General features: G+C 41.3%; 1 protein-coding gene across 7 annotated transcripts; it reads right to left on the reverse strand.

Annotated features, from left to right (window-relative positions):
• Nucleotides 1-600: 600 nt before the first annotated feature.
• LOC134632153 (G-protein coupled receptor-associated protein LMBRD2B-like) lies at nt 601-14,323 on the reverse strand. 7 transcript variants are annotated; one of them, XM_063480788.1, is made up of 5 exons: nt 14,071-14,323; nt 12,979-13,223; nt 12,759-12,862; nt 12,355-12,464; nt 11,567-12,218 (listed from the first exon to the last, which is right to left on the reverse strand). In XM_063480788.1, exons 1-4 carry the CDS (start codon nt 14,119-14,121, stop codon nt 12,373-12,375), a joined length of 492 nt encoding a protein of 163 aa, XP_063336858.1. In that variant the 5' UTR covers nt 14,122-14,323; the 3' UTR covers nt 11,567-12,218; nt 12,355-12,372. The 7 variants fall into 7 exon arrangements, 6 of the variants coding, with proteins under 6 accessions (XP_063336860.1, XP_063336858.1, XP_063336859.1 ...); XM_063480790.1 differs by lacking the exons at nt 11,567-12,218; nt 12,355-12,464 and adding an exon at nt 601-654; XR_010573734.1 differs by having other exon boundaries at nt 11,567-12,460; nt 13,036-13,223.
• Nucleotides 14,324-15,772: the final 1,449 nt, after the last annotated feature.

Raw genomic sequence — 15,772 nt, forward strand, 5'->3', positions numbered from 1 at the left:
GGATAATGATGCATAACATGGTATATGTGTTTTGTAAGCGTGTGCGGCCTTCTACGCTCTGAGCCACTTCCCTCAATAGATCAGTCAGACATCCCGCTGACTGTAGCTTTTAACCCTTACTGACTTGAGCACAACTCCATAATAAGCACCAGGGGGCAATATGTATAAAGATGATCATGGTTACACCTGCAATGAAAGATTATATGATTATACTAACACCTGTAAATAGAAGATTAACATGAGGTTATAACAGTCACTGTCATCCAAACTTTAATGTAATGTCAATAGCTTCAATAAATGCTTTAATGTAATGCTTATTACATATGATTCTGATGCAATGATAAAATAACAGTAAAATATATTTTCTCAACACACAATAATGTCATGAAAGCATCATTTTAAAAAGGGCTATGCAAACATGGCCAATAACTTTCATTCTAATGATGTGCAAAATGATTTGGGCACAAAACAAATTTTGCTGTTAGAAAACTTGCAGACTTCACTATATACAGTGTAAACCCTCTAAACTAAGTTTGGGGGATGTGATCTTTCAAGAAATGCAGACCAAACTGTTGTTGTTTGTTTACTTACACAGCATGTCTTGTAGAATTAACTGGAGTCACAGCAACAGCATAGTGCAGTCATATCTCAAGTCTAATAACAGAAGACAGGAAAAGATCAGTAAAGAAACAACTTTCCCAAACCATAGCAAAATTAAACAATAAGTAAAACAGGCTGATCTAAAGTATGATTAAAGTTCAGCCTGATTAATATAAATCTCACTGACAGTTGCTAATATATTGGAAAACCAAAACACTGAGTTGATTTCTTTTTGTCCAACAACAGGAGTGCTGGTCCCGAGCCTCAAAGACAGTAAGAAGCAAGCAGAGGGAGAAAAAAACAGAACATTTTTCAGAAACTGATTTCATCCTTAATGGCTGTGCAATCACGGGCAACCGTGGCTCAGGGGGTTGGGAAGGGCACCTGTAACCGGAAGGTCGCCGGTTCGATCCCCGGCCTCTGTCCTGGTCGTTGTGTCCTTGGGCAAGACACTTTACCCTACCGCCTACTGGTGTTGGCCAGAGGGATATGGCAGCCTCGCTTCTGTCAGTCTGCCCCAGAGCAGCTGTGGCTACAACCGTAGCTTGCCTCCACCAGTGTGTGAATGTGAGCGTAAATGAATAATGGCATTGTAAAGCGCTTTCGGTGCCTTAAAGCTCACAAAACTATTTCCACAACCACCAAACAGCAAATGAGAGCAGGCACACGGATTCCACACAAAGATGTAACACAGAGCGGACCCGACGCATCAGAATCAGCTTTGTCTTTCTTGGCTTTCTCACCCGATGATAACATCTTGAGCTGACGCTTCTCCAGGTTTGATCAACATATTCCATAACAAATGCTGGCACTATGAACATGCGGACTGATCCGCGAGGGAGAAGGACGGTAGTGACCTGGCATTTTCAAAACACATCTTTCATCCTTCCGCAGTGAGAAGCAAAACTTCCGGCTTACTTAGTATTTTCTAAATTAAGACAACTCAAATAAATTGAGTTTATCAGCATTTTTGCATAAAAAGTACTGGTAACTTTTGACCAGTTGGTCTTCCTCGTATACGAGAAACAGCCAATGATGCTGCCAAAATGCTGCTGTAACAAAGACTTTCTGAATCCTGCTTCTGAAGTCATGTGTAGGCAACTCCTCACAGGTTCTCTTGGTTGTCCTTTTGTGTATTGTTCTAAATAATAAAGAAAACCTCTAGGGTTTTATTTCTGCTTTCAATGTTGTGTTCAAATCATTTAATAAAAGTCTGCGTCACAGTCGTAGCCGACCCGAGAGAAAAGGACTCCAATGCAGGATGCAGATGGAGCACAGGGAACGTTTAAGTGACAAAGTTTATTTAGAAAACAAGTGAATGCAACAAGGCTATTCAACTGTGAACTAAGCAGCGAGTTTACACTTGTGCCGTGAACAAAGCCAAAACTATGGAGCACTTATGCAATCAATCTGAGCTAAGCAAACAGTAAGTGAGATTTCAATTAATGAAACTGCAGTTCTGCGATTTGGGGGCCAAAGGGAGAGTCAGACTGGATGGAGGGTCCTGGGCAAGGGTCAGAGTCACTGAAACAAGAGTAACCAAGTTCAGGTATGGTTCCAGAAGAATGCTGGCAGATATTGGCTCTGAAAGTTCCTGTAAACTGCTTCCTTGTCGCAGGTGGATCAGCAGCGTGGAGGGGAGAGTGATCCGGATGAGTGGTAAGAAATCCAAAACTCCTGATGTTGAGGCATGCAGGTACAAGGGCAAGGTAATTTACTATGACGTTTACAAAACACAACAGTGGCCTGCATTAACTGTGGTTAGCTGCGAATCTGGCAAAGCGAAGTTGAGAGCGCTGGCCTTATAATTCGACAGCTTTATTACCCACAGGTGAGAGCAATTAGCAGGGACACTGTGGATCCTCCCAGAGGGAAACTGCCGGCTCAATGAAAGAAAAAAAGAAAAAAAACAAAACACTGGCACACAAACACACCCAGACCATGACAGGTACTGAAGTAGATCACCATCAAAAACTGGGCTCTCCTTTTTAGGTAATGAAGAAAAATCATGCTGTTGGATTAATCAAGCAGTGGGTTCATTTTGCTTACTTGTGACAGATAAGATGTAACATTCTTCTTCATGACTAGAAACTTGAGAACATTGTGACAAAGTGGGTAAGAACACCACTTGTCCATATTCTTAGTTAACATTCTTGTTTTGATTTAACCATATTTCATATGTAGTCTGCAATAGGCAAACATCTACTATCCCGGGTTTGTTTATGTTTTGCTTTTTTACAGATTATGTAACATAACATCTTGGTTTAAATCAATTCCTACAAGTTTGTTAAGTTAACATGTATTTATTTTAACTGTTAATTGGTTTTGTTTGAACTCACCTACCTGTGTTCTAGGAACAAAAGGAGGAAATATTGTTTTACTTCCTGCATTTATAGCTTCCTGGTTAATCTGAGGTCACAGGAAGAGACCAGGAGAAGAAGGGGGAGAATCCCTGTAATTTAATAAAGCTGATTTTAGAGTGTTAGTAGAGAAACAGGATTTGTTGTAAGATGTCTAGAGTATACCGTAGAGTTTTATTGCTAGGAAGAGTAGCAGTATAGGTCGGAGAATATGTTTGCCTTACCTACCCTAATGGAATAGTCCAGGGTGAATTGACTATTTAAGCAGATGAACGCAGGTGTTCAGGAATAAAAAAACAAAACAGGTCAGTTTAGCTGTGTGCAGTTTGACCTTAAATCCGTTGATTTAAATGGTGAATAAATCACTTGCTACACTGGACAGCATTTTTCTCCTGCACTTCTTTGGCCACTTCAGTCAAGTCTTACCACACACACACTTTTATTTTCATGTGAATTTCTAATGTTTGACTGCTATGTCAAGGGATCTTCAGAAAAAGTCTGTGGTTAATTTGGAACTTTGCCTCCAGTTAAGAGCGTGTCAATCTGCAACATTATGCTCCTTAAAGATATGCACATGTTGCTTTTCATGTACAGGATCATCAGGACTAGTATTCAATGTATTAGTTACCTTTTGTCCCTTTTCAAAATAAGACTCCATACCATCACATATTTTGGTAAGTTTACTTTTAATGCTGGATCCTTTTGAGTCTCCAAGTACTTTCATTTTTGAAACCGTGGCAGCTATATTTGTTTCCAGCTCCAGTTGCTCCCGCTGTCAAACAAAATCATTATTACATTTTGTGATGCGTCCCAACCAGTCAACATGAGTGTCTTGTTCATCTTCCGGAATCAGTAAAATGAATGCATCATGAACTGCTTCAGCATTTTGATACAAATCATTCAGTTTTTCCAATTTGAACTGCACAGCTTTTGCTTCTTTCTTTTTTTTAATCAGTTCTTTACGGTGACCCTTTCTTTCTTTACGGTTTCCAAAAGCAATAACCCAACAGACCAGTTGCAGGAATCCAAAACATGGTAGATGTGTTTTATCAAGATTCATATAATACTGATGACGGATTTTTAGGCTAACCCACTTACCTCTCATCTTTTTTCCCCCTCACAAAACCGATAGATCCTCCACTTCTTTTAAATGTCTCCCAGCGCAATTCTTGGCATATTTTGGTTCCTGCAACTGCTCCGTCGGGTTATTGTCTCCCCAGAAACACTTCCCTTGTGCTTTTGGAATTTTTTTCCCCCCATTTCAGTTGCGTTTTGCGTTTTTGCGGCGTTTTTCTTATTGCGGGTGGTTTCTGTGTTTTCTTAAGTTGCGGGCCGTTTGGCCTCTCAGGGCAACCGTAGTTCTTTAACAAAATTCAAGGGTTAACGCGTGATATTAACCTGAGGTTTTCGCTCTTTCTGTGGTTTCCATTTTATAAGCACGTGATTTACCCGTCAGTTTTGCAGATCTTTTTTTTCTTCCAGTTCATGTGGCTTCTTATGTTTCACTAATTGTCACTTTCTCACATGCAGCAAACACAATATTATATTCCACAGCTTGAAAGATCGATCATATCCAATGCTTTTCTTACGTGCAAACAATGCGCAGTATCCACAGCGTCACAAGCTGTCAAAATCAGACCAGCTTCCTCCAGCTTGCCAAATCAAGCACATGCAAGCACACAACGCAAACCAATGTACCCAATGGACAAGCGGTGACACAAACTGTGTTCAAAACATTCAATAATACACCGAGTGAATCTGCGTGTCCTACCGCTTCTGATGTGTATGTTGCGTCAATCTTTTTCGTGTCACTGTGGCGGTGACGTTTCCAATAACTCCTTTGAGAACAGCGTCCGACTATCTGAAAGCTTCGTGACTCCAAAACGTATATCCACAAATCCTCTTCATTGTTCTGATGCATGCGATAAAACACATTTGAATGTTGGGACTTCCATCCGCAAATGTGGATGTGTGACGTGTCTCCAATGAGCCACTTAGTCCCATTTGTGTTTGCGTATTTATTTTAAAACAAAACAACAAACTTTGCGCTTTGATTCAAAACAAATGTACAAATGTATTAACTGACGTGCTAAAATGACGGTCAGCAGAAAAGTTTGCAACCAAACCACTCCCCCAACCTCCGTGTTGAGAACGTCAGGTAAATAACGTGCGACCCCAGGATGCAATTATCTGAGGTGCGGGGAAAATCTAAAGTGCCACCATAACAAATAAAGAAAACCTAAACATTCCCTTTGGCTCTTACAGTGAAGTTCAAGTCTTATTACTCTGGTGTAGTTCTTTTATAGCATAAATGTTAGCACTGCACCTTTAGTGAAAATGTGTAAGAGAACAAAACAAAAAGTTGTTAATTTGAGAACAATATTTTCTGAACAAAACATTTCATCTCTGCTGCACTCTATACAGAAATTAAAGTCAACCAATTCCTCAAACAACATGTTCAAAAAACCAGCAAAAACTGCAAAAATCTGCCCCACAACGCAAAGATTCAGCTCAAAACCTCATTACGGGTTTCTCATACTTTAAATGATCCGTCAGTTTTGGAATACAACTTATTTTCATCAAACTTAGCACTTTTTTTCTTATATAACTAGTATATTGTCTTTTAGAAATCAAAATGTAAACATAATTAAAGCTCAGACCTAAAGCCGACTCCATGGGTCTAAACTGACTGGAGTTTTTGTTTACGCACCAAATAACATCGGTCTGCTCTTGACGCTCAGTGGAAAAACAAACAAAGGAAACGTTCGCTGTTCAAGCTTAACAAATATAAAAATTAAAAATACACTTTTATAGTTGCGGTGGTGTTGTTTTTCTTGCACAACAAAGAACCGAAGCCTAAGCAATGGCTAAAACAGAGGTAAACAATTGAAACCCAAACACACTCCCGTTCATTTCAATACGCATGATCTGAGCATGCGCGGAATGCAAACGCTCCACTTTGATGGGTTCCAGCGACAGTGACGTCAGCGCTTTTGTATGAGAAGATCAAAGAAGATCAAAGCGCTGACGTCACTGTCGCCGCCACAGAAATGCTTAAATACCCCACTTTCACCTTCCTAAACACAGTTTCACTTGGAGCATTTTCAGAAACAGCGATTTGTTCTTGCAAACTAGTATTCTTTGAGAAAGGGAATACTTTTACATTTAAAGAATTCTTTTTTTTCTTTCGACACTTTGTGTAAAGTTTTTAAAGAAATGTCACAGGAAAGATTAAATAATTCACCTTCTAACAGAGAGAATCGAGAGGAGTCACAAAGACAGAGAATGCAGGCAGGGTTTGAAACCATTGAGATGATGCTCCATGAGCTTCAGAAAAACCAAGTGTTTCTCCTTGAGCAGAACAGTAACATTGCTGCTGAGTTGTCCCAGGCCGAAAGCGAGAGAAATGAACAACAGAAAGAGAACACAAATCTCAGGACAGGTTTGGAAAATCCCGAGTGGCAAGTGGGAGAAGCTCTGTGTTTACTAATTAAAAATAATGAAGTAATAGAAAAACAGACCAGGGCAGAGATTAAAACCATTCAGATGCATCTGTATGAGCTTCGGGAAAACCAAGATCTTCTACTGGAGCAGAACAGCAGCATTACTGCTGAGCTTTCCATAGTTGAAAGTGAGCGAGATGGACAAATTAAAGAAAACACAGATCTCAGTCAAGAGAATGCAGATCTCAGGAAAGATTTAGAAACTCTTGAGTGCCAAATGGGAGAAGCACAGGGTTTAATAATTCAAAATAATGAAATAATAGAAAAACAGAGCAAGACAATTGTGGACAAGCAGAAACAGATAGATGAGCTTTATAAGGATTTAGAAATGAGAAGACAGATGGTCCAAGATCTTAAAGAGCTGGTCAGTATGAAGCAAAACGAAAATGTATTGGTTGACGTGAACAATGTTAGAGAGGAATGTCAGATTGCTGGTGAACCTCTGCAGCTGGAGAATCTTGCTCCTGAATCGGAGGCACTTGAGACTCCTGTTGCAAAACCAGTTCCTGACACTCATGAAGAGGTTCAGACTAGTGATTCGGGGCATCGTGGTGCTAAACATCTACCTAAAGTAGGTTTAGGGCTTGCCACAGTGGGTCTTGTTGTTCCTGCAGTTTACTGGGCCTACTCAAAGATGTTCAACTGAAGTGAATGTCCCAGCTGTTATTTGTGGAATTGTGCTCATTATCTACTCAAGCCCTACTGCAATTGTCGATGTGCGCCAGTTACATTTTAAAGAACAGTAATGATGTTTTCCAACCACGTTCTACTGACCATACCAACCTGTGGTAACTATACTGTGCTCTCCTTTATGTTTTATTTGGCCCCTCATCTCCCAACCAGTCATGGCAGATGGCTGCCCCTCCCTGAGCCTGGTTCTGTCATGGGTTTCTTCCTGTTAAAAGGGAGTTTTTCCTTTCCACAGTTGCCTAGTGCTTGCTCATAGGGGATCATTTGATTGTTGGGGTTGATAATTTCAATCCAATTGGATTGAAATTAATTGGCTTGAAGTGAAAAACTTCAGGTGAGGGGTTCACTTGATGGGGAGCACTAAAAAAACTATGGAAAAAGAGAAAATGTAGTTAAAAGCAAATGAAAATAAAGAAAATAAAAATTAAAAAATCTCCTACTGCTTTGTTTATTTATTTAAATGAACAGTTTTACATTTTGGCCACTGTCTCATTTACTGCTAAGTAAATTATTTCAGACTGGCCAGAACATCACATGAACATCAGCCTGCTATAACTAATTTTTCAGTGACTTAGGATGAAGTAAAGGTCCTACAGACAATGTGTGTGTGTGTGTGTGTGTGTGTGTGTGTGTGTGTGTGTGTGTGTGTGTGTGTGTGTGTGTGTGTGTGTGTGTGTGCCAAGCCACACAGTAAACCTGGATTAGTTGAATTTATTAAAGTAAAGAAGAAAAAAAACTGTAAAACAACATTCAGTTATCTGACATATTTCGAAGGAGTACAGGGGATGTAATCTATAGGGTAGTGTTTGGATTTTTAAGAACGACAGGTGTTTATCTGAGATAAACGGAGGCGGAGAAACCTCTCCGACCCACACTCCAGTCCAGAAGGTGGCGATAATGCAACTAAAAGTTGTTTGCAACCGCCATTAAAATGTAGAAGAAGAAGCACAAGAAGAAGAAGAAGAAGAATTTTTTTCGCTGGTTTGCTGAGTAGCACTCGTCAGTACAGCCCTGTTACTAGTACTAGTCTGTTGTAACTACGTTTTCTTGTATATAGATTCCTGGACCCATTTCTGTTTCCTGATCTGTTCTCCTGAGTCTGGCAGTGAGGTGTGGAGCAAAGGAGAGCGTGAGTGGTGAAGAGGATTGTGAAAGTGGAGAGTGAGGAGCGGACGTGTGGTGTGTTTTGGAACCGTTTCCCTTGCATCCCTGGAAATCCCAGCCCTGTGCACTGTATATAGTTTCATCTAGTGTTGTTGTTAATAAACTTGGGACTTTTATTCTGAATTCAGCTGCTCTATGCCTGAGTCCGTTCCTCCCTTATGACAGTTTTCTAAATAATCGAATATTAATACAACGATAAAAAACACTTGAAATTGGAGAAAACTAATGAAAATAAGGTCCTGGCATTTCTGCACATTTCCTAGTAATTAGTGCATCTTTCCCTGGAATTAATTCAAGACAGACTGGTGATCACAGTCTTGAAGGAAATGTTTGATGGACTGAGATGGAATGACCCGGGAGTACATAAGAGTCCCACAGGTCTTAAACTAACAGCTTTACTTTATGTTTTCCACCAAACACCAGTCACAACATCCACACTGAAGAGTGGTCTCCAGGCTGCTGCGCTTCCGGGTAGAGCGGCAAAGAAGAAGCCAATAAAAGGAAAAAGTTGAGATGGTCAAGTCAATTGGCTTTTATTGTCATTTCAACCATGTACAGTGCTACAGTACAGAGTGAAACGAGACAATGTTCCTCCGAGGCTGGTGCTACATATGACATATAACAGACAATCAAGACAGGATTACATAAAGTGCAATATGCAAAAATTGTAAAAAAAAAAAAACCCAAGACAAGACAGTGCAACACTAGACAGAACAGGACGATACAGACACAAGACAGTATTTATTATTTTGTTCCACTTCCCCTTTGCCCCATTTATTCAGTATATTTCTGGTTTTCCTTAACAAAAAAATTGCTGTCTATGGTCTCATCATTCACACCATCTGGGCTCCTAAAGAACTTTTCTTCTGCGCGTAAGTCAGTTAAACTCATCCTGCTACGGCCCTAGCAGGGCCTCCTCCTGAAGGTGCCTGTGTGGGCGTGTCCTACAATCTCTTCTGCCTGAGGTGCCACCTTTCTCTTTTACACAGCTAACTCACATCAGTAATTAAAGGTATTTAAGCCCAGGGAAAGGTGAGCTCTGGGCCAGAGTGCCATGTGAATGGTTGCAGCTAGTGAGCTGCTGGTGCTTTTTGTGCCTATTGGTGGTTGCAGCTAGTAAGCTGCGTGTGCTCTGCTCCTACTTGGTGGGGAGTAGTGTGTTTGGCAATTTATCCTTCTCTGGCTTACTTCTCAGTTTAATTGACCAACGTTTGAGTTTTGTTTTGTTTCTTTAAATGGTGATAGCGGCTTGTCCGTCTCTTTCAGTTAGTATCGATAGAAACTTTAATAAAACTCTTTAATTTAACCATTTTGCCTCTGTCTCCTTTTTCTGACCCAGACACATTTTGTTACTTCCCCTTCATCGCCTGGACCCTTTTAGGGGAACGTAACACACCCATTGCAATAAATCTAGCCCTTAAATAACTTTGCATTACACTGCTTTTCTGGCTGGCCTTTTAACGGTGAGTGCAACTGTTTCATAAAGGTTTTAGTGCACCATAAACTCCAGCAGATATTTTTGTCACAATGAAAAACATTTTAGGAAAATAACAAGAAGTAAAAGAAGGAAACCCACAGAAGCAGAAAGGATAAGACGTGCACCATATCTGAGACAATAACCAGGGCCAGACCGTTTCTGACACCTCGATCATATTTATTGTGCAACAACACGGCACCAGAGGACATTTTTAATTTGTCTTGGGAATAATTCACAGGACTCAGATCAACACACAGTCTACTCTCCAAAACCAGAACCAGAACAATAGGCTGAGTTCATGGTGGACGATAAATATTCATCACTAGAACGATGAGACACAAACACAGAAGAGCCGTTTGTAACGGCAGGAGATGCAGTGTTGACAGGCGGCAAGAAATGTAAGTACAAGGCTACGTCTGTCTCTATCAATAATTATCCCATATCATACAAAAGATATGACACATATAAACAGAGAATTGTCCAGGTTCATCCTGACCATCAACCTTTCTGACTGAAGATCACTTCTGCCAGCACCACAACACTTACTGCTAAACACATTTAAAGGACCAGTTCTGTGTTTTTACAGTTTTAGCTCACTTCATTTTAATGCTATAAACAAATGCTTCATAAAAACGTGACTGAAGAAATCCTCCAAAGCTCACTGTCATGGTTTCATATCATTTTCCTACATTCAAGGCAGCCTTTGCTTTACTTCAGTCCAATCTTGTGCAGCTTGGTTTAGCAATCAGTACAAGCCCACAATGACTCCTGGGGTTCATCGGGGATCTGCTTCATATTTCCAGTTTATTTTAATGTAAACAAAAACAAATAGAAATCTAACAGCACACAGATGAAACTCTGTAGAGATTTCGCATGTCTTTCCAACCCACTGCTGTCAGACTCCACAACAAAGACTTTAACTGATCAAACACACACACCCACACATGTGCAATAACACTAAGTGCAATACTCCTTTCTGGCATCGTTGTATTTTTACTCAGTTGTGTACAACATTTTATTCTATTTTTATCCTATTGTATATTTTATTCTACTGTATATAGTATTTGATTTTATTCTATTCTGTACAGTTGTGTACTGTATTTATTCTTATTGTAGTCTAATTATTGCTTCAGAACTTTTGCACTGTCCACTTCCTGCTGTGACAAAACAAATTTCCCACGTGTGGGACTACTAAAGGTCATGTTATCTTATCTTATTTAAACATGGTGAAGGTGTTGATGAACTTACAGTGATTACATGGTTTCACACACAATCACCTGCCAATCAACTTTAAATGACATAAATACAGATGCAATTAAACTGCACATGAATCCCATAAACATGAAGCTCTGACCTCCTACATGACTGAAGGACTTCAGGTTTATCAGTGACTGAATCAGTTGATCCTAACAGCTCCCATCGTGACAGACAGATAAATAAATCTACAACATTAAACACTAGAAATGAAATATATTAGCAAGACCTTCATAAAACCTGCGTTTAAAGTGATTCACATTCATGTGCTCAGACTGTCTCTACTGCCGGCATGACAGGCAGTAAATTGAGGATTTGATCTGTTTAGAAGCTCAGGCCTGCAGTCTGTCACATCAAAGTCAAGCCAATGTACGCTTTATTGTCATCTCCGCTATATACAGTACAGTATCTAGAGATGAGATGATGAGGCTCCAGTTACATTCAGTGCAATCCCCCCCCCCCAAAGAAATAATAATATAAGAAGAATGAAAAAATAAATATACACTTTAAGACTTGGAGGTAAATGTATTAATAACAATTTACAATTTGAATGATTTAAAGTGACCTTGAAGTGATTTAAAGTGACCAGCGTAGCAGCTTGTAAACATGAGCAGAGTTCTTGAGTGTAAGGATTGTCCATAGAGCAGCATCTGCATTACAAAGGCAGTGGTATGTGGAGTGCAATAGAGTTAGGTAACGGTTTGTGTGGGTGTGGGTGGTGGGGGGGAGTGGGAGAGCCGGTAGTGAGTTCAAGAGTCTGATGGCTTGTGGGAAAAAGCTACTTCGCAGCCTGGAGGATTGGGCCCCAATGCTGCGATAGCGTCGGCCAGACGGGAGGAGAGAAAAGAGTGCGTGTGAGGGAGAGAGATGTTCCAGTGATCTTGGCAGCTGCTTTAACAATCCGTTGTAGCTGGATGAGATTGCCGAACCACACGGAGATGCAGCTGGTCAGAACACTCTCTATGGTGCTCCTGTAGAACACGGTGAGGATGGGAAGAGGAAGGCTGGCCCGCTTCAGGCGTCTCAGGAAGTGGAGGCGCTGCTAGGCTATTTTGGTGATGGAGGTGGTGTTGGTGGTCTCGCTGCACCAGAACGCCAGCTGCTCAAACTCATCTCTGTACGCCGACTCGTCGTCGTTGCTGATGAGCGAACCTGATGATGTGGTTGGAGCTGTGTAGAGCAGTGCAGTGTCAGGACAGCGAACAACAGCGGGGTGAGAACACAGCCTCGAGGAGCTCCTGTTCTCAGTCTGATGGTGCTGGAGATGTTGTCGCCGATTCTGAAGAGCTGTCTCGGTTTTACTGACCTGCTGGGAGGCAGATGTTCAATCTTCAATCTTAAGCAGAATATCCAGTGATGAGCAGCTTCTTTGTACTTCCCGTTTCACTGTTGTTTCTTCTCCCAGCAGATGACTTTCTTATTTTGGAATCATATAGTATATGTGAGGAAACCTGCTGTAAACTGCAGTCTGTGCACTTAATACACAATGAAAATATATATTTTATGTTAATAGAATAAGATGTGTAAAAGGACTTTGATGTGTGTGAGTGACTTCTATTGTTATATCATACACTGATTAGTTTTCTCTGAAATCTAAACAGAAGAAACAAAGAGGTATTTACCCTCCGCCTCTTCCTATAACTGTACAAATATTATATTTTATTATAACTGTCTTGTTAAACAGAATTCAGATGGTGGCGACAGTCTCACCCTGGCGGTTCAGCTCCTTTCCCTCGTCCATCAGGTCAGAGGTCATTTCACTGTCTTCCATAAACTGCTGGAAGCCCAGAAGATTAAGGCAGCGGGTCCTTAAACTGAAGAGAACATTGATTACGACACAGAATCACAAACATAATTACATACAGTACTGTGCAAAGCTTTCATCAATCAACAAAATGCAGTGAATGAACAAAAGAGAAATCTAAATCACGTCGCATTTTGAAGGAACTCAGCTGGTCGGTTGTTCCAAAGATCTTGGAGAACTAACCACAGATTTTCTGTGGATACAGGCTTCCTCAACCCCTTCTGTCTCTTCATGTAATCCCAGACACATTCGATGATGTTAAGATCAGAGCTCTGTGGGGGCCGTACCATCACTTCCAGTACTTCTTGTTCTTCTTTACACTGAAGATAGTTCCTAATGACTTTGGCTGTGTGTTTGGGGTCGTTGTCCTGCTGTAGAATACATTTGGGGTTAATAAACAATCATTAATCATTCATGAACTGAATTGAATGGAATGAATTGAACTGGAGATTGCTATACATGCATTTATTTCCTCACGCTTGGACTACTGTAACTCACTGTTGATGTATCTAAGCAAAGGTTCTCTGGATCGTCTGCAGGTTGTGCAAAACGCTGCCGCTAGGGTTTTGACAAAATCTGTATTCACATGTGACACCGTTGCTATCTCAGCTACACTGGCTTCCTGTTGAATTCAGAGGCCATTTTAAGATCCTGGTCTTGACTTTTAGATCAGAGATGTTGGCACCAGCCTACATCTCTGATCTGCTACAGCCCTACGTCCCTAGACTGTGGAACTCTCTCCCCCAAACCTTAAGAATTGTGGATGGAGTAGTTGTTTTTAAAAAAAACTGCTTTTGGTTAATTTTGCCTGTTTTAAATTGTCTGTTTGATATTGTCTGTTTTACCTTTTTATGACTGGTTATCTTATGTGCAGCACTTTATGACTCTGTCTAGAAAGGCGCTATATATATATATAGTATATATATAATTTTATTTACTTATTTATTTTTCTGAACGCATTCTATGTTTACAGCGTTGTTGCATACCTGCCTAAACCTTTGGCACACTACTGTATATGTAACCGCTGTGTTCCTGCATTGTGTTCCTGCGATGAAAGGTAAAAAGAATGAAAGACCTCCAAGTAATTAACTTGCCCGCTCCAGTTCCTCTCCTACAGGGAATTGTAGAAAAGGGGAGAGGCCAAAGGGGTACCCCAAATTTAAAGGGTTGCACCAAAAAGGTGTAACAGCAGGTGTGTTACACAGTGTGGGTATTTACAGAGGTGTGAGCAGTCTGCAGCTTGTTGTGGTGGGAGATGGCCGAGTCCATGTGGATCAAACAGGGGAGGAGTGAGACGACAGGACAGCCTGCAGGAGGAAAACACCACAAAGTCACAAAACCTCCATCAAGTTGACTCCTCCATTATCTCCGGGTCAACATCTGGGTCACATGATATGTTGTTTAATAACACGTTGACTCACTGCACAACTCTGTAGTTTGTGTGCTTTAAGAAAAATAAGAGGAGACTTTAAGGTCTTTTGAAACAGTACAAATGTTCGCCCTGTATATGAGGAGGAACATTCCCGAAAGAAACACGTGTACTTGTGTCTTCTCTTGGTTTACAGGGATGTGTTTCCTCACGCTTTCAGAACCCTTTCAAGTACCCTCACAGAGTGGAGTGTCTTTTAACATGATGAACTAGAGACTCACACAACCGCAGGTTACATCAAGCACTGCATGGACACTGTCTCCACGGAAAAGCCTGTCCTGCTCTACCCCAAACGTAAACCCTGGATGACGAGTAAGGTTCAGGCATTGTTAAAGGCACACAAATCTGGGGACCAGGACATGTACAGCAGAGCAAGAGCAGACCTTAAATAAGGCATCAGAGCAGCAAAGCTGGACTATTCAAACAATCTATCAGACCACCTCTGTGATAACAACTCCAGAAAGGTATGGGAAGGCCTGAAACACATCACCAATTACAAAGGCAGTGGGACAAATATAGATAATATGGACATCTCATTAGCAGAGGAACATAAGCACTTCTTTGCCCGCTTCGAGAAAACTGCAGTCAACCCCACCATGCACGACGCCCTGCCCACAGCCTCCTCTGAGCACAGTCCCCACACATTTAGCCTCCAAGAACATGAGGTCGGCAATGTGTTCAGAGCAGAATATCAGAGGAAAGCAGCTGGCCCTGACGGAATACCTGGTAGATTGCTCAAAGCCTGCGCCGACCAGCTGGCTCCCATGTTCACCAGACTATTCAATCTCTCCCTGTCACATGCCACTGTCCCTCACTCTCTGAAATCTGCAACAATAGTCCCCAAGTCCACCACCATCAGTAGCCTCAGCGACTACAGACCCATCGCACTGACTCCAGTGATTGCACAGTGCTTCGAGAAGCTGCTCCTAAGGCACATAAAGGACTGCCTCCCACCCTACAAGGCAAAAAAGTCCACAGAGGATGCAATTTGCACCGCCCTTCACTCTCCTCTGCATCACCTGGAGTATCCTGGGAAATCAGTAAGGATGCTCTTTATTGAATTCAGCTCGGCCTTCAATACCATCATCCCAGACATTTGTATAGACAACCTTTTAAACCTAGACCCAGACCATTTCATCTCCGCCGAAGTTATCTCGGAGAGAAGTAGAGCAAGTGTGTAAGTTCATCTCTGAATGTTTGTAAAGCGTTCCCATGTTAAGCTTAACAACCGATATATGGAGCGACTGCCTCTCGCTCTCCTGCTGCTACTTCAATCGTGAAACTGCTTAATGATCAGCTGATCGGCTTTTCTGTCACGAGTCCGTCTCTCTTCTTTGTTTTTGGCTCACTTTGCGCCAGAAAGAGTAAAACCAGCGGCTGAACAACAGCAGCACGTTTAAGCTTGATAAGCTGTTGTTAGAATATATTTAATATTACTTTCTAGACCAGGATCGTTTTCTACGCAGCTGACGGCTGGTAACTGTGCAGGGG

The sequence above is a fragment of the Pelmatolapia mariae genome, linkage group LG7 (assembly GCF_036321145.2).
Source record: "Pelmatolapia mariae isolate MD_Pm_ZW linkage group LG7, Pm_UMD_F_2, whole genome shotgun sequence".
NCBI classification, from domain to species: Eukaryota; Metazoa; Chordata; class Actinopteri; order Cichliformes; family Cichlidae; genus Pelmatolapia; species Pelmatolapia mariae.

What these genes read in the sequence shown, in the direction of transcription:
- LOC134632153 (XM_063480788.1), bottom strand. Translation starts at nt 14,121, where the DNA reads ATGGACTCGGCCATCTCCCACCACAACAAGCTGCAGACTGCTCACACC. An exon ending in GAGTTCCTTCAAAATGCGAC is followed by an intron (nt 12,863 to 12,978) that starts GTGATTTAGATT and finishes TGTTCTCTTCAG; the next exon opens with TTTAAGGACCCGCTGCCTTA. An exon ending in AAAGGAGCTGAACCGCCAGG is followed by an intron (nt 12,465 to 12,758) that starts GTGAGACTGTCG and finishes TTCCAAAATAAG; the next exon opens with AAAGTCATCTGCTGGGAGAA.